This window comes from Metopolophium dirhodum, chromosome 1 (assembly GCF_019925205.1).
Source record: "Metopolophium dirhodum isolate CAU chromosome 1, ASM1992520v1, whole genome shotgun sequence".
Lineage (NCBI taxonomy): Eukaryota > Metazoa > Arthropoda > Insecta > Hemiptera > Aphididae > Metopolophium > Metopolophium dirhodum.
The window spans coordinates 124,187,109-124,214,704 of NC_083560.1; the positions used below are offsets into that span (position 1 = coordinate 124,187,109).

General features: G+C 26.8%; 2 protein-coding genes across 3 annotated transcripts; both read right to left on the bottom strand.

Moving 5' to 3' along the window:
* Positions 1 to 1,085: 1,085 nt before the first annotated feature.
* LOC132934898 (calpain-B-like) lies at positions 1,086 to 9,732 on the bottom strand. The gene is made up of 14 exons (XM_061001305.1): positions 9,437 to 9,732; positions 9,199 to 9,271; positions 8,895 to 9,012; positions 8,686 to 8,820; positions 6,754 to 6,934; positions 6,510 to 6,667; positions 6,157 to 6,410; positions 5,879 to 6,042; positions 5,557 to 5,777; positions 5,447 to 5,489; positions 5,234 to 5,372; positions 3,008 to 3,135; positions 2,731 to 2,926; positions 1,086 to 2,378 (listed from the first exon to the last, which is right to left on the bottom strand). The coding sequence occupies exons 1-14, from the start codon at positions 9,623 to 9,625 to the stop codon at positions 2,293 to 2,295; spliced, it is 2,085 nt and encodes a 694-aa protein (XP_060857288.1). The 5' UTR covers positions 9,626 to 9,732; the 3' UTR covers positions 1,086 to 2,292.
* A 3,286-nt stretch (positions 9,733 to 13,018) lies between these two features.
* Positions 13,019 to 27,551, bottom strand: LOC132933964 (calpain-A-like). 2 transcript variants are annotated; one of them, XM_061000237.1, is made up of 15 exons: positions 27,327 to 27,551; positions 23,032 to 23,227; positions 22,811 to 22,880; positions 22,450 to 22,567; positions 22,246 to 22,380; positions 20,039 to 20,219; positions 19,789 to 19,946; positions 19,442 to 19,695; positions 19,176 to 19,339; positions 18,844 to 19,064; positions 18,733 to 18,775; positions 18,523 to 18,661; positions 15,534 to 15,661; positions 14,710 to 14,905; positions 13,019 to 13,453 (listed from the first exon to the last, which is right to left on the bottom strand). In XM_061000237.1, the coding sequence occupies exons 2-15, from the start codon at positions 23,221 to 23,223 to the stop codon at positions 13,368 to 13,370; spliced, it is 2,085 nt and encodes a 694-aa protein (XP_060856220.1). In that variant the 5' UTR covers positions 23,224 to 23,227; positions 27,327 to 27,551; the 3' UTR covers positions 13,019 to 13,367. The 2 variants fall into 2 exon arrangements, with proteins under 2 accessions (XP_060856220.1, XP_060856221.1); XM_061000238.1 differs by lacking the exon at positions 27,327 to 27,551 and adding an exon at positions 23,295 to 23,412.
* Between the last annotated feature and the right edge of the window lie 45 nt (positions 27,552 to 27,596).

A 27,596-nucleotide genomic window follows, 5' to 3' on the forward strand; every position in this document is an offset into this window, starting at 1 on the left:
AGTTCCCACATTTAATTCTAGAAGCCGGCCAACCTTTCACATTTCTAGTCACAAAACACTATACGGTTTTCCTCTCCTATTAACAGAGCACTAGTCTCCTGTAATAACTTACAAAACAAATTTGATATTTTTCATTCCTCTCAAAAAGTGTTACAAATTAATATATTTTCTTTCTAACTATTTTTTCTATTTAATAATAAATTGTATACTAAATGATAAAACCAGAGTGCTAACATATTAACTTAATATTATTGCATTTAATGCTATGACGTTTTATCATTGTATATTTTTTGTATTTTTTGTCAAACTAGTATAAGTATTTAATTATTCTGTGCTGATTGCCCTCGGGCTTGTATTTCAAATAAATAAATATATAAATAAATAAATTATGCATTATTATCAAATCAATTCGTAATTCAGATAACAAAAATAAATTCAAACATTAATTGAAAAATAGGACAACTATAAATAATTACACGGAAAAAAAATTACTATAATATTATAGTTAAACAAATTATAGTAAATATAACTGTTTAATAATTAAAATAATTAAAATGATTTACTTATTATTACTATATAAATATAGTTATTAGTTATGGTTAGGTTTACTATATTTTATAGTTAATGCAGTTTTTAATGTTTGAATTAACTAAAAAATATAGTTAAAATAGCATTTTTCAGTTCAAATAACTATAATAACTTGACTATAATATTTTAGTAAATCTGATTAATCTTATACCTATGCCTATAGCAATTATAATGTGCAGTTAATCCTACTATTTTTATAGTACAAATAACTGTTTAGTTTTTTCCGTGATACTCAAATGTTTCATTTTAGAATCTGAGCGAAGCGATGAATGTGTTAGTTACAATAATGTAGGTATGTTTTTTTAAGGGTTGTTTTTTGTAGCAAATGCTCCACTCAGAATCTAAGATTAAGCATCTTACGGTACATGTCTTTATATAAATGACACAAGACTATAAAATATACATAAATAATTCACTGATATTTTATTAGATAGTAGTATATAATATATAAGTATTATTTAGATTATGTAAAACAATCAACAAGGTAGGTAGTTATATTATATTTTTTATGCTGTACATTTATTTCATCAGTATTATCCTATATATCTAATTTTAATTTATGTCAAATTTCAGTATATGTACTTCAGTATTTTGAACATTTCTTAATAATTATTTCTGTTCTATATCCAAAACGCTATACTAATTATTTTTAATCGTCAATTCCCAATAGTTTTAAACATTTACAAAATTTAAAAATATTGTTATGTAGGTCCATAAGAATGTATTTTTAAACAATAAAATATCTCGTTGAACAAAAATGAAAACTTCGATATTATAGTACGCGATCTACCTTCCAATTTAGGTTACAGTGCAACTACCGGACATTCTCAGTTAGAGTGTGCGACCTACAATGCAAAACCATACAAATATTTTTATATTATTAATAACATAAATATTTTTTTGATCAAATTAAAATAAGCTATTAATATTTTTCTTAGAAATAATAATTGAATTAGGTAAGTATTAAGTTTGACAGCGTAGAAACAAAATAGTTGTGTTTTGGAGCTGTATATATTAAGGCTATAATGGTAACTGCAAATAATTGCTTAAAAACGAGATTTATAAAAACGAGATTTTAGTAGGTACGAATAAAAAATTATATAACTTAAGAGGACGCCATACCCCCTCCCCCCTTGTGTTGTCACCGTTTTACAAGTGCGTAACATAACAAATCTACGTTTAGGAGAACGCGTTTAACTCCGTTAGTTTAAAAATTAGAGTGAATCGACCTATTATTAACCTTAGACAACAAAACATAATCAAAATGCAAGTGTTTATATTAAAATATATTATGTATTAATTAAATATTACAAATATTATGTTACTTATTATTTTTAAACTGTAAACATATAAAAAATAAGTTTAACGATATTAGATTAGTAAATAAACGAGTTATCTTTTGTTAGAGTAAGTACTGATAATATTTGTTTTTAAAATAGAAATAAAACTTTCTAAATATGTATTAATTATATATAGGTAAATGTTTTCAATAAACGTTCAAAAATTATAGATTTCAAGTATCAACTACCAAAATAAAAATCCATTAATATAATAACATCTATATGTTTTACTTAAATATATATAAACTAAATTGTATGATAAACGCCCAACTAAACTTTTAAGTTGTAGCATAGATTTGGTAAACAGTATTGTTAAAAAAAAATTATAATCATCGTAAAAATAAAACTCAATTTATAATTAAATTTACGAGTAAAATGTTTTTTCAACCCATTCTTCCAATGTAAATGAGGCAACATTTTTATTTTCAGAGGCACGTTCTTTAAATATATCTATAAATAAAAATGAATCAATTATTAAATAAATATAAAAAAAAAACCATAGTTATTTTAACTTAAGTTTAAAATCTAAATGTATTTTAAAGGGAATGTAAGCAATGATTAAAATTCATTGATTTTTCCATACTTAAGATCGATTTTTCCACATTTTTCATTTTAATACTTCACCAAAAATGTTTATATGGCTGTTTCTTAATGTCTTTTTTTTAGATATTTTTTAGATTCTGAGTGGAGCGATACATATTTCCCCTTAAATCAGGACCAACTGTCGGTCCCTTAATTACACAATATACACAACTCGGGGTCTATGCTTATATGATTGTTTGTAAACAAAATTGTCACCAACCTATCGTGGTTTTAAGTCTTATAGCACACATGATGAAATCATCGAACATTATATATCCTTTTTTATTTGCATACCGATGACACATAGTGTTTATGGTACGTGTTTTGATGTTATAACCAACCGAACTTAATGCTGGTCTTAGTTCGAATCCTTTGATATAACCTTTGTTCTTTTTATCGTACATTTTAAAAACAACCTTAAACAAAACAATAAATTATATATTTTTGAAAACTTAATGAATAGCATTAAAAATGTATAGCTCTATATAATTACTCACCTGCCACTGTCTAATGGCCATCCATAGTCTTTGGAATTCTTTAAAACCAAGTTTACCTGATCTATCCCAATCCATCATAGTAATCAAGCAACGGCACACATCGTTTGAAAATTTTGTGTGGCCAGTATCTATAAATATTATATTTTCTTATTAACAAGGTGTTTAATCTAATAAAATAATCAATATATACATTCACGAAGATGATATAAGTATCTAATTATTTGTATGGTTAAAATATGTGAAAGAAATGCATGCTGAATAATGAATAGGTATAGGTAATAGGTGATGAAGGTAATCAGATAGAGTAATCGTTTAGTAATTTATTTGAAGTATTTATTTTAATAATATAATAAAATGAGTAAATTCAATAGTTATTATACAATTATTTATGATTTAATTAAATAAATCTTTAATTTTCTTTTCTTTTTTTTTTATTTGAAAAAAGCCACAACAGCAAAGATTATTGGCTTACAGAAAAAAGAAAAGGTTTACATGTTTTATATTTTTAGTACAGCATTATATAAGGTTATATCAATTGGTTGATTTAAAATATTTAAGAATTTTTTTCATTGTTGTTTGGATCTGGACCAAGTGCTTAGTGGAGGCTGTTATTTAATTTTCTTATAAGTATTCATATATAGATTCATATAATATTTAGTAAAAAATTGTTAAGATCTCATTTCTATTTTGATAACACTATATAACTTCTTCTTCTTTAAGTTCCTATCGGTTTTGGATATTGGAAATCATATTGAATATTGTGTCTCTTTCTAACGATGAAGAAAATAATTAATTTGTTGTTGCACCAAACCAGTCGTAGAGATTTTTCAACCACGATGTTCTTCGTCTTCCGAAACTGTTCTAACTTCTTACCTTCCATTTTTCCTTGAATTATAAGTTGCAGCAATCTATATAATATTTGATTATTCCTCATTATGTGACCCATATATTCTAATTCCAATGTTTTTATAGTCATTAGTAGTTAATTTTTCTTTTATATTCTTTAAAGTGCGTTCCGGTTAGATATACGATTTATCAATGAAATATTTAAGATTCGACGATACAATCACATTTCCAATGCCTCAATTCTCTTACTTACTATTTCAGTTAATGTCCATGTTTCGGGTCTATGTAATAAATATAAGATATATATATAACTACTTAGTAGTCGGATCTTAGTGGCAACTAAAAAATCATGACATTTAAATATCTTAAACATTTTTACAAATGCACTTCTGCTATCTCAATCCTTCATTTAATCTCCATCAAATGTTCCCAGTTTTAATTAACCCAGATAGCTATACTTTTGAACTTTTTCTATTTGCTGTCCCTAATAAATAGGTGTTCTTTTATAATTTGTTTTTTTTTTTTTTTAAATAACCATTTATTCGGTTTTGCTTATATTAAGAGACAAATCAAAGCTCTCACAAGTATTAAGATTCATAAAAACTGAATTTAGGGCGAGTAGTTTATGAGTTTTGACGGTCGGGAGTGAAGTGGTACCGGGTTACCTCGCAAAATGTTTGTCACTACTCCGCTTGTCTAAACTTTAAATACTTATAAGTTATAAAATTCAAATTTTATATAAGTATCAAAATACTTAGAAAAATATTTTGTATTGGAATATGAAATTAAAACTCTGTTGTTATTCAAAAAAGTAAGAGACTTAAAAAAATATAAGGATAAAAATTATTTAAAAATATGGTTTTCTAATAAAAACGTTGTTTTTTAACAACTTGAAACCAAGTAAAAAAATATTTTCAAAAAGATTGAAATAATGAGTATAAAAATGAATAATAATAATAATAAGGAAGAAGGTTTATATACGTAGTAATGTAGTATACAATATATACACAAACAATTGTTAGCATATAAAAGAGACACAATGTTAAGTTCGTTAGTTCCGGGACTAGTACAGCCACCCGCCTCTAAAGAACTCCGGATAACCAAACTGTTAGTAAGTCTTTTGTATTCAATAAGTATAATGACTACCTAATGTGTAATAATAAAAACATATCAACTAGAACTTAATATTTGATCTATCTATCCTGAAACTCTCGAGTAACGGTTAAAATATAATTCATAGGGCTCTGAAAACCGTCGCTGAATTATCTAAGTATGTCAGCCCCCCCCCCCCCCCCCGTTACATTATAAGCACCCACATAAAAACACTATAATTTATAGTTAGGTAATAAATATTAAAATATGACATAGCTAACAAATTACCTTTCATAGCAAAATCCAAAATATTTTTAAGATCCATCCAATCGACCTCTTTGTCGCTCCCAGATACTTTAAGGAAATATTTTTTTAATTTTTCATTGGAATTGCCACTTTTATTAGTCTTGATTGCCAATTCTTTGATCTAAAAATAATTTATAATTTGTATAAAATAACATGATTATTGTTTATATTTCACTCAAACATTTTATTTCTTACCTTATCATCGATTTCAACCATTCCTACTTCATTATCGAACTCCCTATAAAAATGTAATTTAATATAAAACCAAATTATTTTTTTTTTATTCAGTTTCTTCTATCACTTACGCCAAGTTATTTTTTTTTTCTGAAAACACTCTGAGTAAAAACGCACCTTGTTCATTCTGATTAGAAGTGTAAGGTATAATACAATATTTGCCAGGAGGTACAATCAATCTCTTACAGACCTCTCTTGGTTTGAACTCAGAACAATGGACTTTATCTAAAGGATCGTTATTTTCAAAAAAATGTGTGTCCAATGGTTTCGGCACAGACTTTGAAGTGTTGAGCTAAACGATAAAATGGAGTGAGCATCGTAACAAATAATACTGTACAACTTGTATTATTATTAATATATTAAAAAAAATTGTAATAACTAGATCCTACTTACATTATAAACATAAAATCCAAATGACAATGACTTATCTTTCTGTTTTTTTTGGCAACGCGTGTCCTTGAGCATTAATGCAATAATTACAGAACACATATTCTTATTTCCATTATCGTCGGGATCTACTAATGTTATACAGTACTGAGGATTACTTGGAAACGTTTCTAAATAATAACATCATATAAGTATATATATCATTATTCATAATATTTAGTATATAATTACATAATATTATAATAGACAATGATTATTGATTATACTATACTAAATAATTCTACCTTGAAATGTATTATATCCACCACCTGTTGCGCCTCTAACCCATGCACCTTCTAATATACTTAAATCCCTTTTTTTTTCACCGTCCGTCCCATGTGTTTCCCTGTCTAGGAGGCCAGGAGCCAAATGACAAATGTTCAATTTAGAGAAATATTTGACAAAATCTTCGAATGGCATCCAAAACTCTCCATCGTCTACTTTTATAAGACCTATTGATTGTTTTAATTGTTGAGGTATATTTAACCACTCCTCTGATCTAAAAATTTTTTTTTATTTAATTCATTTAAACGGCACGTTTATATACCTACAACATGAAGTAAGACGTTTATCCGTTACATTATAATAAAAAGCTTACTTGTCACTCCAACGGCCGTTCCATTCGCTTTCATTGCCCCAAGGATTTCGAAGTCTAATGAGAGGTATAATATTATTACTCGTTGGTAAAGGTATATAAGTTATCCTGGTAATACTATATGCATGACCTTTTAGCAACCCTTTTTTTTCTGGATCAGGCTATAACATTAATACATTTTATACAGTTTACGATGTCTATATAATATGAGAAAATACTCTATTTTGTATGAAATTGAATATCTAACCAATTTCTGACGGGATATTCCAGCACACATGAGCGATTGTCGTTGAAAAGAATTTAGCATAATCGTGAACAAATTAGCTGGTACTCTATCTAATCCATACTTTTCTGAAATTCCTCCAGTGAAATCTCGCATAGCCACGTCTAAGAAACCTCCGTCCAAAGCTTCGTACGAACCGTGAATTCTATTCATGTACAATAATTTATGGTAGCAAATTATATTATCTACATACTTTTGGGAAATCAGAATTAAAAATAATCAGTACTTTTCGAATAATTAGTATTTAATCGTGACAAACAAAAACAAATATGGCGAACTCAGTTTTTGAAAAAATCAAATTATATAAAAAATAACTTAAGTCTTTAAATTTTCACCAACAATTTATAGGTATATTAGCGTTTACTAGGCATGGTTGTCGTATACGTCACAACAGTCCAACAGGATTTACACTCTAAAACTCTAAGGTCACTTTCCCCTCAAACTTTTGTCCACGATAACGAGTACTGGATGTTTGAAGGGGAGGATGTTTAACGAGTAATGGAAGAGAAAGTTATGGTACTAAAGTGTCTTTCTTTCAAAAGTGTTATTCACCATAAAAGCTTTAAATACAACTTGGACACAATTTTCGGTCAGAACCACTTTTATTGATATAAGTATAAAACAATCGTAGAATAAAACACTTAGTCGTGCAACGGTTGTCGCTTAACCACCAGTGGCCTTCAAATGATTTTGTCAAGAGAGGGGGGATATGGCTGATTTTTTAACAATTACTATATGATTATTAAAAATATAATCTATGGTTATCAGATCTTAAGCATTGAAAAAAAGGTCATAGTGGGGGATCCATCTAAAGTTACTGTCACAATTATCGTTATATTATAAAAATTCAAAGCATGCCTCAGTAACAAAACTCTAAATACCTACAACACACTAAATTTTATCAAGGATACTAATTTATATAAAACTATTTTAAAAAAGAACAAAATGTACATTTTATCTAGTTTTTAAGTCTTCTACAGTACCTTATGTATTTACCTTATTACCTATATACTGGAACTTTTATATTAGTTTCATGTAATACACAAACCGCGGCCAATGACCTTTGTAGTCAAACAAAAAAAATACAAGAATTTTATATTCGAATTATTAAGTTATTAAAAACTACGAACAATTGTTGACAAATTATTTTGTAGTATAAAATTCATAACATTTTATACAAGATTCTTAGTAGGGTTATTTACAGGAAATAAAAAATTTAAATTTAGTATCAAGTTTCAATATTTTTATGGTTTTTTCTAATTTTGTAATTATTAACAAAATATTTATCGTAAAAGCTTGAAGCATTCCGCTATTACTTAAGTATTAAATCATCATTTTCAATAGACAATACAATTTTCAAAATGTCTGGACTAATTTTAAGATATTTTAAGGCAATTAAATTTTTTTTAAATGTATATAAAATAATGTTAGGGAGGATCAAAATGTTTGAAAATGTAATAAAATATCTATCTAGGAATGTGTTCTTATACCAATTCATAAATATTAAACATACATATAGACTATAGGCACAATATATTTTTATATATAAGCGTATGAACTCTTGAAGTCGAAATGTTGAAAAAATTCGATATAAAATCGACAAATAACGATTTTACATATTATTTTGTTGATATTCAAAAATATTATTCAAGGATTTGAAACTTTTACGTATATTAGTATGTCTGACATTTTCTTAAGTAGATTAATTTTATGCTATTGCCTATATTGCCTATATTGCCTATTTATACCAGTATACCACGAAATGATAATGATTATTAATTTTTTTTATTTTACACTTTAAACTGACTTAGTTTTGGCATAAAACATTATACTTTATGATATTAATATGGTTAGGTGATTTATAGGTGTTTTAAATAAATTATGCCAACTGTTTACTTTGCATAAGCTTTCTCCAACAGAGCACTCCAGAATTCATTTTTGGTTGATGATTGAACAAATAATAATTTTCCCCTATTAGTCGGTAAACGATCGTCGACAACCACGTCAACCCATTTGCCATATTGCCAAAATCTAAAACCAGAAACCACAAATATTTTTAAAAACCATTTACACATATATATTGCGGCTTAATATATTATATTTACTTAAAGTGGAATATACCAGCGTATTTATTATCAAATTCTTGATCATTTGGCACTACTTTAGAAAATACTTTTTTGTTCAAAGTCATATTTGCTATGGCAGCTAATAACCAACAGTCACCTTCCAGAATAAAGAAAGAAAAATGTTAATATTAGTTATAGAATAGATATAATATTTATTTATAAACTTTTAATACTTTAATACATTAATAGTATACTAATGAAAAGTAAATGGATTTAAAATGTTTCGTATCAAAACCAATACTCACAAACAGTTTTAAAAATTAACTATTCCTTTATTATTTACCTAAATATTGTCCTTGCCTTACATCAAATCTAGAAGCCCCTTCCACGAAAAATTTGGGATCGTCTGTAATTTCCTAAGAATTCAATTCATAATATTAATATTATTATTATTATTATTATGTGTTTATTTCAAAGAATAATTTGCCTCATTGAGGATGCTTGTGTCGGGGCCCATAATATAGTTTGATTAAGTATAAATTATGTTACAATTTTAATAAATTTAATACGTATATGCTCACGTTTGGTCTTCGCCACTCAAACCCATCTTTTGGGACATCATAAAATAGAGTTAAATCGTATGTATCAAATTCTGGATCTGTGAATGGTTTTTTTTGTAATAAACATTGTTCTCGGAGCTCATGAAAGTTTTGAACAACTCCAGCGGGTCTCTGTCGAACACCTGGACCCCGTTCGCCAATATTTAACATTTTATTGCGGAATTAAATGTATTTTATGACCAAATGCACAGTAAGTATCATTTGATATACCTAAACTAGATTGTTTTACTAATAATATACACGAGCGTGTACCACTGTACCAAATACTTATATACAATCTGACTATAGGTACCTATTTTATCTATCTAAAATACAAAATAGATCATAATTATTCATAATTGTATTTTTAATTATTATTATATAATTTGGTTTGAATTTAAAGGTCACGATATTTCTTAGATGAACAATTATAATAATAAAATGTAAACTATATACATTAATTCTATCTACTTATATATATGCCTAAGATAATAATATTGTCAATTCGTTGGAAATATTAAATTAAATTTAATATCATTAAAATTGCAATATGAAATTATAAATCAATACAAGCAATTGGATACTCAGGATTGCTATTATAATTAACCTAGTTAAAGTAGGCTAGTTTAAATTTCAAGTATAAATAATATAAAATTACAATATTATCAATATTCGTGTATCTATAAATCTTGAAATTATATTGCAGCACGTACGACGTACCTATTACAGTTTTAAAATTTCAAAATTCGTGTACTAGACACAATTATATGATTAACTATCTACTTAGATATACCTAGTTAAAACCAATAAGCAGTATGTAGCCATGTAGGTATAATATTAATTAGATTGTTACTTCCATAATTCCGTCATAATAGTATAACCATTAAGTAACTATATAGTATTGGTTTTTCATTTTTCTGGTCTTTTTGTTGTTAAGTACAACCAGTATATTTTTAAGTAGATTAGTTTAATTATAATATAATGTATAAGAGGTGATGTTAATTCATAAAATAAACACTAAACGTAAATATTATAGATCAGTAAAGATATCAAATATAAATTATTTCATCCACTAACAACTAGCAAACTCAACAACCACTATGTACAAAGTAGCTGATTAGAATAATAATATAATATATAATCACATATCACAATTATCTAAATAATTGTGTGTCAAAGTAAAATTAAATTGCCAATTACCTGGTATTTCCGTCCTCCCATGATTGTACCTACGTCAGTACTTAAATGCGACAACGTTTGTCAAAATCTCACTATTTTGTCCATAAACATGGGAATATATTAATAAAGAAAGAATTTTTATATTTTACTAGCCACTCTGGCAAAACTTTGGTATTGCTAGATCGATTTCATTAAAATAATATGTTAAGCTGAATTACTCGGCGTTGACCGGGTGAAGAGGAGTTTAGTATAAACATTTTAAATATTTGATTTGAAATACCTGTACCCTGCGTGCCCCTCTCAACATTACTCATAATTTACGTTTATTATAAAGTGTTAAATCGAGGGCCGTGTCATAGTGCCTAGCAAGTCAGTCATCGTCAGTGCCATCGCATATCCAGTGTTATTTTTGTAGGTACCTATGTAAAAATCAGTATTTAACATTTCTTGATATAATATTTTTTAAGCCAAATGTATTATATAGATCAAAGTATGAAATCAAAAAATGTGAATTGTTTATGTATGGAAAGTTTGAATATTTTTCAAAAAAAAAATTGTTTTAACCGTAATATTTTAGTTAAGGATATATCAAGATTACTCGACACATTATACATATTATTTTATGTTTGATTACGTTATAGAACTTTTGGTGTACGACAATTGCCTGTAAATAAGGCACACGTGAGGCCGTATATATTATGATATACAATGAATAAAAAAAAAAAACGAACCGTTTTCCTCTACCTACACAGCACAGCGAGGTAACATGACACTGGAAACGTGAATGAGCTCTATTATGAGTGCCTTCAAATTAAAACAAAGTTAGGCAAAAGTGTATAATGGCAACCATTAATACAAAAAAAAAATTAGATTTCAATCGTGAAATCTCATAATCCTTATGTTTGAACACCTCTTTAATTTCGGAATTCCTTTCTTATTGCACTTGCACATCTACATCATTAGAGGAACCACTATTACAAATTCCAAGTTCGTAGGTATGTTTTGTAATAATTTTCGAGATGTTGCGATCAGCGAGTGAGCGGTATTAGGCATTAATATTTACTATTTAGTATATAGATAATTGATACAGTAAATGTAATAATAATGTTAATGTGAATAATGTGAATTAATTTCCATCTTAATCGTAACTCAATTATTTTAAAAACGATGTTACATAATATGTGTATGTATTCAGATGATACGTGATATTGACATAAGTACCTACATGAGTACATGATAATAGACCTATGTTATTCTATGTATTAAAAAATGCACAGTAGTTTTCAATAGCGTCGGCAAAAACAAAAAAAAAATGAAGGAAAAACGAAGATTTTTACGTAAAGCCAGTTTTTGGTGTAAATCTAAAAAAATAGCCATAGATACATGATATTTTCACTGAATATTTAAATTAGCAATTTTTATACACCACAAATTTTAAAAATATATTTACTCTTTTTGAGCTAAAAAATTTGTCCGCTCTGTCAAAAAACCGTCTTCGCTCAGGGTCGTGTACTATGACTTTATATCAATAAATTCAAATTTAACACCATCCATTACAGTGACTCACTTTTAACCTACTGTACAGCAAAATGACGGCCGTATATAATTTGTGCATCGTCTGTTTACCTGTGTCAAAATTTAGAACATCGTTTGAGCATCAGCAGCCGATTATCGTTTGCGCATTATCTATTTACCTTTACCCAAATTATCGTACATCGTGCATATCACATCAACATTCTGAACAATTAGAAGGATAAAAAAAATAATTTTTGATTGAAAATTCAATGATTGTCATATTATCACGTGTAATAAATAGATACAAACAATTAAAAATAAATTGCATTCATTCAATTGAAGTGTGGTCATAATTATATAAATGTACGTATTACATATAATACAGGGTGATTCTTTTATCATTGAACACTCATTATTTCAAGAAATGTAAATGTTTTTGAAAATATTTTTTTACATAGTTTAAAGTCGTTTACAAAACAACGTTTTTCTTATTATTGCTTCTTTCTCTATAAAAAATTATATTTTATAATATTTTTTATCCTTATGATTTTTAAGTTTTTATTTTTTTGATCGCTAACTTAGAGTTTCAATTTCATATTCCAAAGCAGAATATTTGTTTAAGTATTTCGAAGTATAAAAATCGAATATAGGACAAGTAATTTACGAGTTATAGGTATTTTAAGTTTTGATGAGCTGTGTGGGGTGGTACGGGGTTACCTCGCGAAAAGAACCAACGAATTAGCTTTAATTAATAAGTACTTAAGTACTCGTGTATTGTTTTTAAAATACAAATAAAACTTTTTAAAATATATATTAATTACCTATGTTAAAAAATACAATATATTCAATAAAGTTTTTAAAATTACAGATTTCAAGTGTCAACTACCTAAATAAAAACAGTGAATACACAAATAATTCATTCAGAAACCAGATTATTTTACCTATAGATATAATATCCAAACTAATTTGTTTATATCGATATATTTGTAACAGATATCAATGAAAATTTAAATAGATAAAAATAAAAATAGTATCAGATAAAAATGTTTGACATTGTATATTAATATAATATTATTCTTGATAAATAATATTGTTATGAATAGCGCACAACTACACATTTAAGCTATAACCTTGATATCGGTAAACAGTAAGTATTAATTTATATATATATATATTATATATAATGTTCGTAAGACTAAAACTCAATTTATATTTAAATTTACGAGTAAAATGTTTTTTCCACCCATTCTTCCAATGTAAACGATACAACATTTTTATTTCCAGGATCGTGTTCTTTGAAGATATCTAAAAATAAAAATGTACCAATCAAATAATAATAAAAATGAGCCAAAATTATTTTAACATAAGTTTAAACTCTAAATTTAGAATATATGAGTTGACTTTCTGTATTTGTCGAATAAAGGAATGACACAATATTATGGACTTAACATGTTTTGATTTCAAAATATCGATTTATCTAGGTAATCAAGTAATAAGAATTCTAAAAACAGATTAAAATTTGTCGATTTGTGATGTGTCTATACTTGAAATCAACTTTTCCACATTTTTAATTTTAACACATCTCCAAAAAATGAATATGGGTAAACAATGAAATAAAAAAAATTATAGTAGGTATATGACATTAATCGCGTTGTGTAATTAATATAAACATTAAAATGTGTGTCATCATAATCAAATTTAGTTTTAAATTAAAATTTGAAAATAAATTTGGTCAGAGAATAATAATATCAGAAGAGTTTATGTTTATTTTATATGTTAAAATTTAGTACCTGCCAGTGAAATTTACATACGAAAAAAAGATACAATCGGTAGAATTTACAATCACCCGAAACAACGTACTGAGTGATGTCTAGGTCTAATTATGTGATAATTTTATTAAACGCAACTAAAGCTGACTTTTTTGCCAGCACGACTCAAAACCGTTTCCAGAATACATTGATTCAATATCATCTAGCGTACGACTACTAACTAATAAACATTTTTATAAAATATAAAATGTAATACTTAATAAATGCATCATATTTAGTGTAATCGCCAAGTAATCTGCTATAATAAATAATTATAATAATTACATAAAATGGTTTTATTTAGATCTGACCAATTATCCAAATTTTAGGACATCGGTATGATTAATTTTAATTATAATGATTGACAGATTTTAAATCATTAACAAGTTTAATTTGAATTATTATAATATATGATGTTTAAATCCAAATTATTTTTTTAAGAGTAATGTACATAAAATATAAAAAATGTGAATTTTGAATTTTAAATGTTAATTGTTGTACTACAAATATAAATTATTTTTGGAATATAACCAATAGGTAACCTTCTAAGAGGCTTAAATAAATTGACCATACTTTTCATTGATATCTACGCGTGTGAAAGAATACCTATACAAATAAACATATCACCAAAATATAGTCAGTCATACCAATTTGCTTGTATTTTCACCCTTAAAATACGTCTGACTGCCGTTACCTTAATAACTCAACTTTGAGTCTGTGCTATGACTGTTTGAAAATAAAATGTTCACTAACCTATCGTGGTTTTAAGACGTATGGCACACATGATGAAATCATCGAACATTATGTATCCTTTTTTGTTAGCATACCGATGACACATAGTGTTTATGGTACGTGTTTTAATATGGTAACCAACCGAAGATAATGCTGGTCTTAGTTCAAACCCTTTGATATAACCCTTGTTCTTCTTATCGTAAGTTTTAAAAACCACCTAAAACAAAACAATTCATTACTAAATATTGAAAACTTAATGAAAAGCAATACAATTTTATGTTCTATCATTACTAGTGATAGGATGTTGACGACATTTGCATTTTTTTCTTTTAATCCTGTAAAATGCTATCTTAGCTAAAAATTCGTTTCTTGCTCCATTGATTCAAAATATACTACTTTTACTAAGCATTTTTTTGCGTTTTTAGAAATGTTTATAGCTATAAATGCATTTTTATGTTTATAACGTCATATTAATATAAATATAAATCACTTTTGTTTTTGAACAATGCCATGCATTTTTCTCGACTTTTAGATGTTAAAGAAAATTTTTTCAAAATAATCATTTTAGTATTCTCATTGGTGGGTTTGACAAACAATGAAAACTGAAATTTTTGATTTATAATTTACTTTTAAATTATTTTTAATAATTTCATATATATTTTTTTTGCTGTAAATTAAACTTAAAATTTAAATGTTTACTAAATTTTGTTTTCGAAAATTATTTAAGTCATTTTTTATATTTTTTTAGGTTATTTACTTTATTTTTTAGGCTTTAAAGTATTTTTTTTTGGTAATTATTGGTACTTCTTTAGGTATCCAACATCTTTTTTCTAATCGTTACTCACCTGCCACTGTCTAATGTCCATCAATAGTCTTTCGAATTCTTTAAAACCAAGTTTACCTGATCTATCCCAATCCATCATAGCAATAAAGCAACGACATACATCATTTGAGAATTTTGAGTTTCCAGTATCTATAAATATTATATTTTCTAATTAACAAGTTATTATAAATTAATTAATACTTTCATTGACGTAGATTATACATAATTATTAGTTTATTTAATTGATGTAAAAGAAATTCATGCCGAATATAGGTGATAAAGGTAAGACAGAGTAATCGTTTAGTAAGTTATATAGTTATAAGTTATAAGTTTATTTTTATAATTAAGTTTAAATTTAATTTAAATTATTTTTAAACATATTATTACAAATATAATAATAAACAATACAATAAGAATTATTTTGAAATAATTAATTACCACCAATTAACCTTCGGCATTTAAAACAAAATATCACCGAAGCATGTACAAGACTGACCAAGGAACAAATAACGGCAGCTTCTCAAGACGAAGTCAAGCGCCGCTTACAATCATGTTTACTTAACAACGGGGAAAACTTTGAACAATTTATAAGGTGATTTGTATTATTTGTAATAATATGTTTAAAAATAATTTAAATTAAATTTAAACTTAATTATAAAAATAAAATGTTTAACTTTATTCAAATAATCTATAAACGCATGCCCTTCCGTTTATCTTGCTTCCAACCAAAAATAATAATAAAATGACAAAATACAGAATATTGAAAATTTAACAACAATTTTTTTTGTTTCAACTTGGGATGGCTGTAATTCAGTCAATTTTTGAGATAGGAAAAAAGTTTGTTTATCAAAGTTGCTTAAAAAAATAGTTCTGTCGAAATCTGGTGTTGAAAATGGGTGTTTCCATTTAAAAAAATGTAAGTTTTATTGCGCATGCACACAATAAAAGAATTAAAAATTCGAAAATGATCATAAAATGTGTATTTTAGTATTCCCTAGTTCCTCGAAAAATCCCCAATTCAATCCAAGGTAACTGAACGGAAATATTTCGTGTTACCATTTGAGTGAAACACACTGTATACAGTTTAAACGTGTCAAAAACTTGTTTCATTTTTAATATGTCTATATTATATTATTTGAGTGATACAGTTTCTTAATGTATTGCGTATCTACCTATTGCTTATGTAAGGTTAAAATTTAAGAATTCCAAATTTAAATAATTGTCTACTGGGTATAGTTATTAAATATTTTACGATTATTACGGCAGGTATTTTGTTTATAGGTAGCCTGTTATGGAGATTCTATAATGACTGTTTTGACGAACACAGATCTTTATTTTGTCCTCGGTATGATTCGAACAAATCAAACTACTAATACCATAAGAAATCTGAAAACATAATATACAAGATATAAGGTGTAACAGAATGACCTAACAAATTAAATTACTTTTGTTCTAATCGATATTTAAACATGTTAATTTAGTTTTAGTTTTAGTGAGATGATGCAATATACATATGCATTAGGTTACATATGGTTACATACATATGAATTCCATACAGGTCCACCTATAGACCTATACACTATACAATATATACATACCTATTTCATAATTGTTGTCATATGACTAACTGTAGTACCAATGTTTATTTTTATATGTTGGGCCTTTTTGTAACAACCTGTATGAAATTTGTATGAAATTTGCTTGATCATCGATCATCTCGTTTTTCCAAATGTTTACATAGCTAATCTTCTCATTATAAGCTTGTATTTAAAATATCAAAATTGGTGAATTTTCAATTAGTAGGGAGTAAAAAACAAATAAATAAATAAAATAGAATGTTCAATCTTAAGTAAACTTTGTAACGAATTTAATATGTTTTAGAATTATTTATCGCATTACTGGCAGGGCCGAATTTAGGGGGGGGGGGCACTGGCTACAATTGCCCCAGGGGCTAGAATTTTGGTGGCGCCAAAATGCTGTGGTCGGAAATTTGTTCCTTTGTGAATTATTAAAACTCTTAAAATTTAAATTATTTCAGTAACAGTATTATATAATATTAATATGCTGTTTGAAATTAAAACAATTGATGTATTTATAACTAGGTATATAGCTATCAGTGTTCGAGAAATATTAATATACCTAATAATAGTTCCTTAATACTTTTCCCAAATTTGTTGTAATTCAAATATTCAATAGATATAAGTTATTTATGATAATACGGAGTATTTTTTAACGCGTGCCAGGCGCCAACTACAAAAGAACAGTTATTAGTGTACAAACTCGAGCCACAGCATTTGTGAACTCTGCGATTACTGATTGATAATTTTTCTTTCATTGCTCGGCGCTGTTAGTTATTTATAATACATTTGTCTTATATTATTTTAGTTATGACTGGCAAACAAAATTTAAGTGGATATCAAAATCGTGAACATACTTTATTAAAAGACAAAAACCACTTAATGTTATTAACAAATTCAGACAAATTCAAGACATGTTTCAAAAAATATAATATTAGTTTGTATAGTTTACCTATATAGTTTTATTAAATTTTTTTCATATTAATAATATTTTAATATAAACCATAAAGTAGGTACCTAAAAATGTAAAATAAAAAACAAAAAAATTTTCATGTTGAATTTTAAGCAGGGCTCAAGTGGCATACACTCAATTGTATTATTATATTTTTTCAGAAGAGGAGAGGGGGGGAAGGGTGGAGGAGTGTTCATGAAATTATTAAACAATATTTTTAAAAAAAAGTACACATTATCGTAAAACAAATATTCTTTTCTTTGCTCAAAATCTAAAAAGTTAATGAAGATCTCTCTCTCATATTTCCCAGGGTTAGGCCACTTATGGAGTGCACCAAATTTTTTTTGCAAGAGGATCAGACTGTAAAAAGAGAGCTCCCGATAGAAATGACTGAAAGGTGGGTTGTTTGACGGTTGATGGTCCTAGTCGCCGAATACCCGGAGAAGAAGAAGAAGAAGAAGAAGAGCTAACAAAATATATACCTTTCATAGAAAAATCCAAAATATTTTTAAGATCCATCCAATCGACCTCTTTATCACTCCCTGCTACTTTAAGGAAGTATTTTTTTAATTTTTCATTTGAATCGTCACTTTTTTTGCTGTAAAGTGCCAATTTTTTTATCTAAAAATGTATAATTTTTATAAAATAACTTGATTATTGTTTATATTTCATTCAAACATTTTATTTCTTACCTTATCATCGATTTCAACCATTCCTACTTCATTATCGAACTCCCTATAAAAATGTAATTTAATATAAAACCAAATTATTTTTTTTTTTATTCAGTTTCTTCTATCACTTACGCCAAATTATTTTTTTTTTCTGAAAACACTCTGAGTAAAAACACACCTTGTTCATTCTGATTAGAAGTGTAAGGTATAATACAATATTTGCCAGGAGGTACAATCAATCTCTTACAGACTTCTCTTGGTTTGAACTCAGAACAATGGACTTTATCTAAAGGATCGTTATTTTCAAAAAAATGTGTGTCCAATGGTTTCGGCACAGACTTTGAAGTGTTGAGCTAAACGATAAAATGGAGTGAGCATCGTAACAAATAATACTGTACAACTTGTATTATTATTAATACCTATATTAAAAAAAAATGTAATAACTAGATACTTGTCCTACTTACATTATAAACATAAAATCCAAATGACAATGATATATCTTGCTGATTTTTTTGGAATCGTGTATCCTTGAGCATTAATGCAATAATTACGGTACACATATTGTTATTGTCATTTTCATCAGGATCTACTATTGTTATATAGTACTGAGGATTACTTGAAAACGTTTCTAAATCACCATTTATCAACATCATATTATAAACTTATATATTATTATAATTCATTTCATATTATATAGTTAACGATTTTATATTATTCAAAATAATTATACCTTTAAATTTATCACATCCACCAGCTGTTGCACCTCGGACCCATTCACCTTGAAATATACTCAGGTCCCATTTTATCCCTCCGCTTGCCCCATATTGTTCCCTGTCTAGATAGCCAGGATTCAAATGACAAATTTCCACTGCAGAGAAATATTTGACAAAATCTTCGAATGGCATCCAAAACTCTCCATCATCTTCTTTTTTGAGACCTATTGATTGTTTTAATTGTTGAGGTATATTTAACCACTCCTCTGATCTAAAAAAATTTTTTTATTTAATTCATTTAAACGGCACGTACCTACAACATAAAGTAAGACGTTTATCCGTTACATTATAATAAAAAGCTTACTTGTCACTCCAACGGCCGTTCCATTCGCTTTCATCGCCCCAAGGATTTCGAAGTCTAATGAGAGGTATAATACTATTACTCGTTGGTAAAGGTATATAAGTTATCCTGGTAATACTATATGCATGACCTTTTATCAACCCTTTTTTTTCTGGATCAGGCTATAACATTAATACATTTTATAAAGTTTAAAAGTTCTAAAATTAAGGAAAATAAAAAAGAAACATTATCAATGTAAAGTTGAATATCTAACCAATTGCGAATCGAATATTACACCACACATGAGCGATTGTCGTTGGAATGAATTTAGCATAATCGTGAACAAATTGGGTTGTTCTTTATTTAGATCATACATTTCTGACACACCTCCAGTGAAATCTCCCATAGCCTCCATTGTGAAACCTCCTTCCAAAGCTTTGTATGAACCGTTTAATCTAATCATGTAAATTTTTTTTTTTTAATTTATGATTATTTATTCTTAGTACAGGGACGAATATATCATAGACTTATTAATATATAGACTCCGCGTCCCGTACTATAGGTTCGCAAATATCAATACCTGTGTAATATAGTGAGACTTGACTATATCTAATATATAGTAAGAATCGATCTTCAATTTAAAGTGTGCGGCTTATGGTATAAAATTAGATCTTGTTCGGAGATCAAAAGTAAATATACTCAATACTTTTCAAAATAATCAGGATACATTTTTTAAAATAGTGGGTACTACACCACTCAGTGGCAATTTTTAAAATTTTTTTCTGCGAGGAGGGGTCTAATAATTCCGACATAATATAAGTAGGTAGGTACTGATATAAAGAATTAATTTTTTATAGTTTATAAGAATAGAAAATAGTTTTTTTATTATATTTTAAAAGGCATTTTAAATTTCCTGGGCTAATTTTAACACAAGTATATTTTATAATTTTAAAGTACAAAATCTAATAGTCTTTTTTTTAAATGTTGATCCAAAATTTCAAACTCAATTAATTTGCAAATGTTCAGTATAAGGTGATGACAGACACAATAAACATATACAATTGTAAAATAAATGCATTCGTCAATCCAATAAGAATCTGATATATTAAAAAAATAATTAATTATAGAATCACCAACCGTTACATTAGCATTTACTAAACATCATTATAGAGTTTTAAACAAATTAGAAACCTTCTAAAAGTTTTCTAAAAGTATTTTAAGACAATGCAATAGACTAAAATGTCATATTATACGATTTAAAAATAATTAGGTACCTATTTCATAACCTTTACATTTTGGTAAGTACCTATTTTTAATATTGGCTAGTATAGTAGACAGTATGTATTTTCTTTGAATAGAACCGCAATTATAAAATCCAAATACAAATACCAATCGTAACTATGTACTGGTAACTAACGGACATACGAACATGCGGACCCAACGGGGATATAAGGTTTTCTAAACTTATAAAAATAAACTATTTTGGATTTTTTAAGCATTATATAAGCATTCGAAGTTAAAATTATTAAACTATTAAAAACTACATACATTTGCAAATTATTTTTATCATTTACTATAAATTAAAAAAAAAATTTAACTATAAAGTCACAAAAGTTTTTCGTATTTTGTTATCATTTACAAAATAACTACTCATTTTAAGCTCTTTTTACGCATTTAAAATTTTCAATTTATTTTAATATTTTTTTTTTAAGTGTGTATAACAATTTTAGGTTTGGTCAAAATATTTTAAAATATAATTCAAGATGTAACTGTGTCTTTCTGTATCAATTTAAAAATAATAAACATACAAAGGTACAATTTAAGCTGATTTTTATAAGTGTTCGATCTTTTAAATTTCAAATTTTGATCAAATTAAACAATATCATGAAAAATTGTAAATTATTATGAAGTTTAAAATTCATACAAATTTAATTTTCATAATTAAAGTTTAAAAATGTAATACGAGGTATCACAAAAGTTGTCCTCACAAGAACTATAAAAAATATGAGTATAATTCCAAAAATATTATGGTTATTAAATATCTCTTAAAATTTTAATACATGGTTCTTATAAAATCACAGTTCTTACTGAAACCCAAAATTTAAAAATACATAAGCACAACAGATATTGATCCTCAAATGTTGACGAAATTGTATATTAATTAAACGAAGAATAACGATTTTGTTGTAATTCAAAAATATTATTCGAGAGAACTTGAAACTTTTACGTCTCATTATTACGTATATTATTATATTTTCCTATATTGTTTACTTTACTATTATACTAATATTTTCAAAATGTTTAGATTCATTTTAAGATATTGACTACTGATAGGGGTACCACAAAATGACAGTGGTTATTAATAATATTTTAATACATTTAAAATTAACCTAATTTTGATCAAAAAAAATAAAAACCTAATACTTAATACTATTAATGTGATCAATTAGTTTTAGGTGATTTAAATAAATCATTGTTTACTTGGCATATGCTTTCTCCAGTAGGGCACTCCAGAATTCGTTTTTGGCTGATGATTGAAGAAATAATAAATTTCCTTTAGATGTCGGTAAACGATCGTCAATAACCACGTCAACCCATCTGCCAAACTGCCAAAATCTAAATCCACCGATGTTTTAAAGTAGGTATGATTTACACTTACATTACTAGAGTTCAAATTATATTTACTGAAAGTGGAATATTCCAGCGTAATTAATATGGAATCCTTGATCGAAAGGCACTACTTTATAAAAAAGTTTGTCATCCAAAGTCAAATTTGCTATGGCCGCTAATAACCAACAGTCCCCTTCCAGAATAAACAAAAAAGAACATGAACAACATTAACAATGATTATGTATTTATGTATACAATATACAAATAATTAATTTGAGGGTCAGTAGCTGTATTAATTTTACAGCTACTGACTTTCCAACTAATTTACATACCGTATATTATTTATAGTTATTATTGACAAACTTTTAATAGTATAAAAATATTTGGATTTAATATATTTCTAATTTTAAAAAAATTAACTTTTCATTTTATTTACCTAATTTTCCTTGCTGCACATCAAATCTTGAAGATCCTTGCACGAAAAATTTGGGATCGTCTGTAATTTCCTAAGAATTCAATTATTATTAAGTGTTTATTTCGAAGAATAATTGAACTGAGCATGCTCGTGTGGAAGCCCATAATATAATTTGATTAAGTGTGTGTTATAATAATTGTAAGAATTATTCTTATAAAAATAAACTAAAAATATATGTTTACCTTTGGTCTTCGCCACTCAAGCTGATTTTTTCGGAGATTTCTGTGAGACAAGGATAAATCGTATGTGTCGAATTCTGGATCTTTGAATAGTATTTTTTGTTTTAAGCATTTGCTTCGGAGCTCATCAAAGTTTTGATCAAATCCAGCGGGTCTCTGACGAACACCGGAACCCCGTTCACCAACATTTAACATTTTTCTGAGGAATTTAATGTATATTTTAATGAACAAATGCACAATAAGTATGTTTCAATTGATGTATCTACCTAAACTATATTGTTTCACGAAAACGAAACACAAACGTGTACCACTGTACCTAACACTTATTGACAATCTCACTATCTAAAATACATTAAATATATCATAGTTATTGTGCTTCTAATAATAATATAATTTAGTTTGAATTTATAGGTCAATGTTTCTTAGATGAATTTAATATCGATAGCGTTATGAATTATGATATATAAACTATACACAGTCATTGTACCTACTTATATAAACCTAAGATAATAATATTGTCAATTCATTGTAATCGTATTATACCTCAATTATGTATTACATTTTACATTGTTTGTGCACCGAACTTTTGGTAATTGGTATAATTATATTATTATTATCATTGAAATTGCTTCATGAAATAATAAATAAGATAGAATAATTTCTCGGGCTTGCTATTATAATGAACCTAGTTAATCTATAAGCTAGTTCGCTAGTTAAAACTTAAAATAATATTATTAACATATAATATGCGTAATATTTGTACATCTATTAACCTTGTAATTAAATAATTAACAATTTTAAAGCTTTAAATATCGTGTACCAACTAGTCAAAAATGTTATTGTTTTCTATCTACTGAGATATTGTTAATTATTATTGGTTAATAAGTACCTACCAGTTACCATATTAATAAAATTGTTATTGCCGCGTAACTACTAATTTCGTATACTAACCAGTGGTTTGTCACCTAGCTTGCACTATAATAATAAAATCTATTGTGCGTTGAATAAATTCCATATACACAATAAATTAATAGTCTTACAAGTTACAAATACAATAAACTCGACCGGATAATTACTATGTATTACACATTTACACTATTACTTATAATAATATATAAGTCATTTATAAGTAATATAGTATACTGCAGAATACAGCACGATTTATTTTATACAAAATAAAATACTTCATATACTACATCAAAATATTCTTTTTTACTCATACAGGCGATTCTAATAACTCCGATAGTAGGTACGTTACAATGATTACTCCAATTAAAAATATATATTATAATAAATTCTCTATGAACCATAATATTACCTATACTTAGGTACAACTGTAGAGTGGGACGACCTAACTGCATTATTGAAATATACCTAATGTTTATTTAATGAAATCTTTTAACTGAAAATTGTTGTGATATTTTTTATATACATTAATTAATACAATTCAAATTACAAAAATAAAAATATGGATAGTACATGTTATGGAGAGTTTCAATATTTTTTTAGAATGAAAATCGGAATACGCATAGCATGCCTTAATATTATAGTTAAATAGATCAAGATAACTTGACACATTATATGATTTTATGTTTGATACATTGATACATAGAACTTAAGTTTCCATTTGAAGACAAAATACTCTTTACTAGGTGTCTAATTCGTAATACACGTTTTCTAGCCACTCCAAATTTGAAAAGATTGAAATGATATAACTCTGAGAAGGTAGGTAAGGTTACGTATATCTATTATCCTGTATCAAGATATAATTTACTAATTTAATGAAGTTTTGAAAAAACACTTGGTATATTATTATTTATTAATTATTATAAAATGTCTAATTTGTTTTCTTTTTCAATAAAAAGTTATATGAATTACAAGCATTAAACATGTAAATTTGCAACTCACATGAAAACTAAAACTCCAAAAATCTGTGTACAAAATTTATTTTTATTTATGTTTATAATCGAATAGTTTGAAAATGTAATTCAAGATTTCTCATAAATTGCAAATACTGTAATTTATTGTTTAAATAATTTTTATATGTTTTTAAGTTCAAATGTTTACTAATTTTCAGCTAGCAGGGTAGAATTTACGCCACGTTCAGCCGTTGAAGTTAAATTATTATTTAATATTATATGAATGGATTTCTGGAAAAACTAGTTCACCATTGCGTATTTCTAGTAGAAAAATTACTAAAATTACCAATATTAATATAAATGAATTATAAAACATCTTTGGATAATATGGTCAATACATAGGGCAGCACCGTTTCCGCTCAGAATCGATTTCGTTTGATTTATCATTGAACTCAAATTAATTATTTATTTTATAATTAATTAAAGTGATCTACTCAATAATGAGTTATACTCGAAACCTACTATACAGCAGAGTTTCCTGGGTTTTTATTTTTTAAACAAATTAAATAATTAGGCTGTTATTCAATTTGTTTTCGAAACAAAATAGAATTTTAACTATTTCTAATATTTAAATACCTAGGTACCAAACAATGAAATCTAATACACTTTTAATTTATATTTATTTAGAGAAATTAATTTTGTTCTACCTGAATTGTCCAATTATTGTTGTCTAACTTTTCGGTTTGAAACAACGCTGCTTAATTGTATAAGAAATTAAAATATTATAGTCATAGATAGGTACCGTAGGTACAGTATTATACATTAATAATTAGTACACAATAAATGTGATTATAATATTATTGTGAAAAATGTGAGTTCATTTCCATCTTAATCATAAACTCAATTCTGTTGTTGTCACAAAAATGTTGCATAATGTGTGTACGTTATTCGGACGATACGTGATAATAATATGACAATAGACGTCCATTATATACAAATCAATGAAATTATTTCTTTTAAAACTAAAGATTATAATAATGTTATCTTGGTGTATCGTGTAAATACTATAGTAGTTAATGTAAATTGATATTCGACGTTTAAATACACAACATATAACATATATTATTACGCGTGTCAGATAAATAAATTAATAGGTAGGTACTTTTATTTTTTATTTATACCTAACAAGAAAACACATAAACATAACTGTTATATAATATATAATTTACATAATAAATTATTATATAATTATAATCGGTATATAAATGCTTAAAATTATAATAAATATTTAATTTTTTTAAAAAATCGATTATTAGTCAAACATATTGATATTTTAAACATTCTCTCTACTTGTACAAATAATTTTGAACTAATATCTAAGACTATGAGCTTTTTTACGACCTGCCGACTGGCTCTAATGATGTCTTCGATATACCTAACCGTTTGACGAGCTCTTGTGCCGGACTCCCTTACATAATATATGATCTTATCAACCAGAGTGGTGATAACGAATTTACCTACCTATTAGCCACTAGGTGGGATTGTAGTGGTCTCGCAATGTATATTTGGTATTCTGGGCGACCCGTTTCCTTTTGGTGGACAGCCGCAAATTCAACTATTTCACCGTTGAAACGTGTGATTTAGGTTTAATTGTTTTATTAAAACAGTACAGTTAGCCCTATGCTCTTCGTGCTAGCCTTCGCATATTTGTGTTGTTAATTGCCTGATTAAATGTAATGCCATAGTGTCGCCTTTTGTTAAGTGAGTTTTAATAGTGTTTTAATATTATACTAGATTCTAAGCGAGAGATAAATGTATTGATTTTACAATGATGTCATTTTACGTACCTAAATCTACTGAACCACTACGAAGATACGAAGATGGAAGATGAAAACTGGAAAAGACCTCACAGAACTACTGCAGCTATACGCATATATTGATAAAAAAAAAAAAATCAAAAATTCTTAGGTATGTCAAATGTATTGTACACAGTGCAATGTATATTTTACATTGAGTAACTCTGTCTTCATTGAAATTACTCTATGTAGTATTATGTAGGTTTCTACTGTTCCTACAAGTCTTTAACTATAATACACGACTATTTCTAAGTACAATCATTGTTAAATTAAGTATATTACCTAAATTATATCTATTATTTATTTATTTATTTATTATTTATTATTATGCATAACGGGCAGAAACCAATTCATTACAAAATATTGTATTAATATAATGATATAGATATATAGGTAACAGATAAATTACAGACATGGTTATGACAAAAAGGTAGGTTGTTCATTAGTCAAACGCATAATGCGATGGATGTGGTTATAATTTATAGTATACATAATACCTATAATAATACTATCTATAGCTAGGAAATCACATTTTTAATTTATCAACCTAATTAACTTATTGCAATGATTGAGAAGTACTTACCTAATGTGATATCAAATGTAAACTTTTTTTAATTCTGAAGTATGCGCATAAGACCGGATGCAAAACACTAAACAAAAGGATTTCCGCGGTTTTCTCAAGGCGTTAATAAAGACAATCAATTTATTCACTAACAATCGACGGGTATAATTATATTTCACAGAAAAAAAAGACTAAAACGATTAGAGATTATAACAGTTCGTAATGACAGAGCTGTGAGACTACACTAACTCCGTGATCGGTTCTGCAGTGTTCCAGTACGCGCCGGCTCGG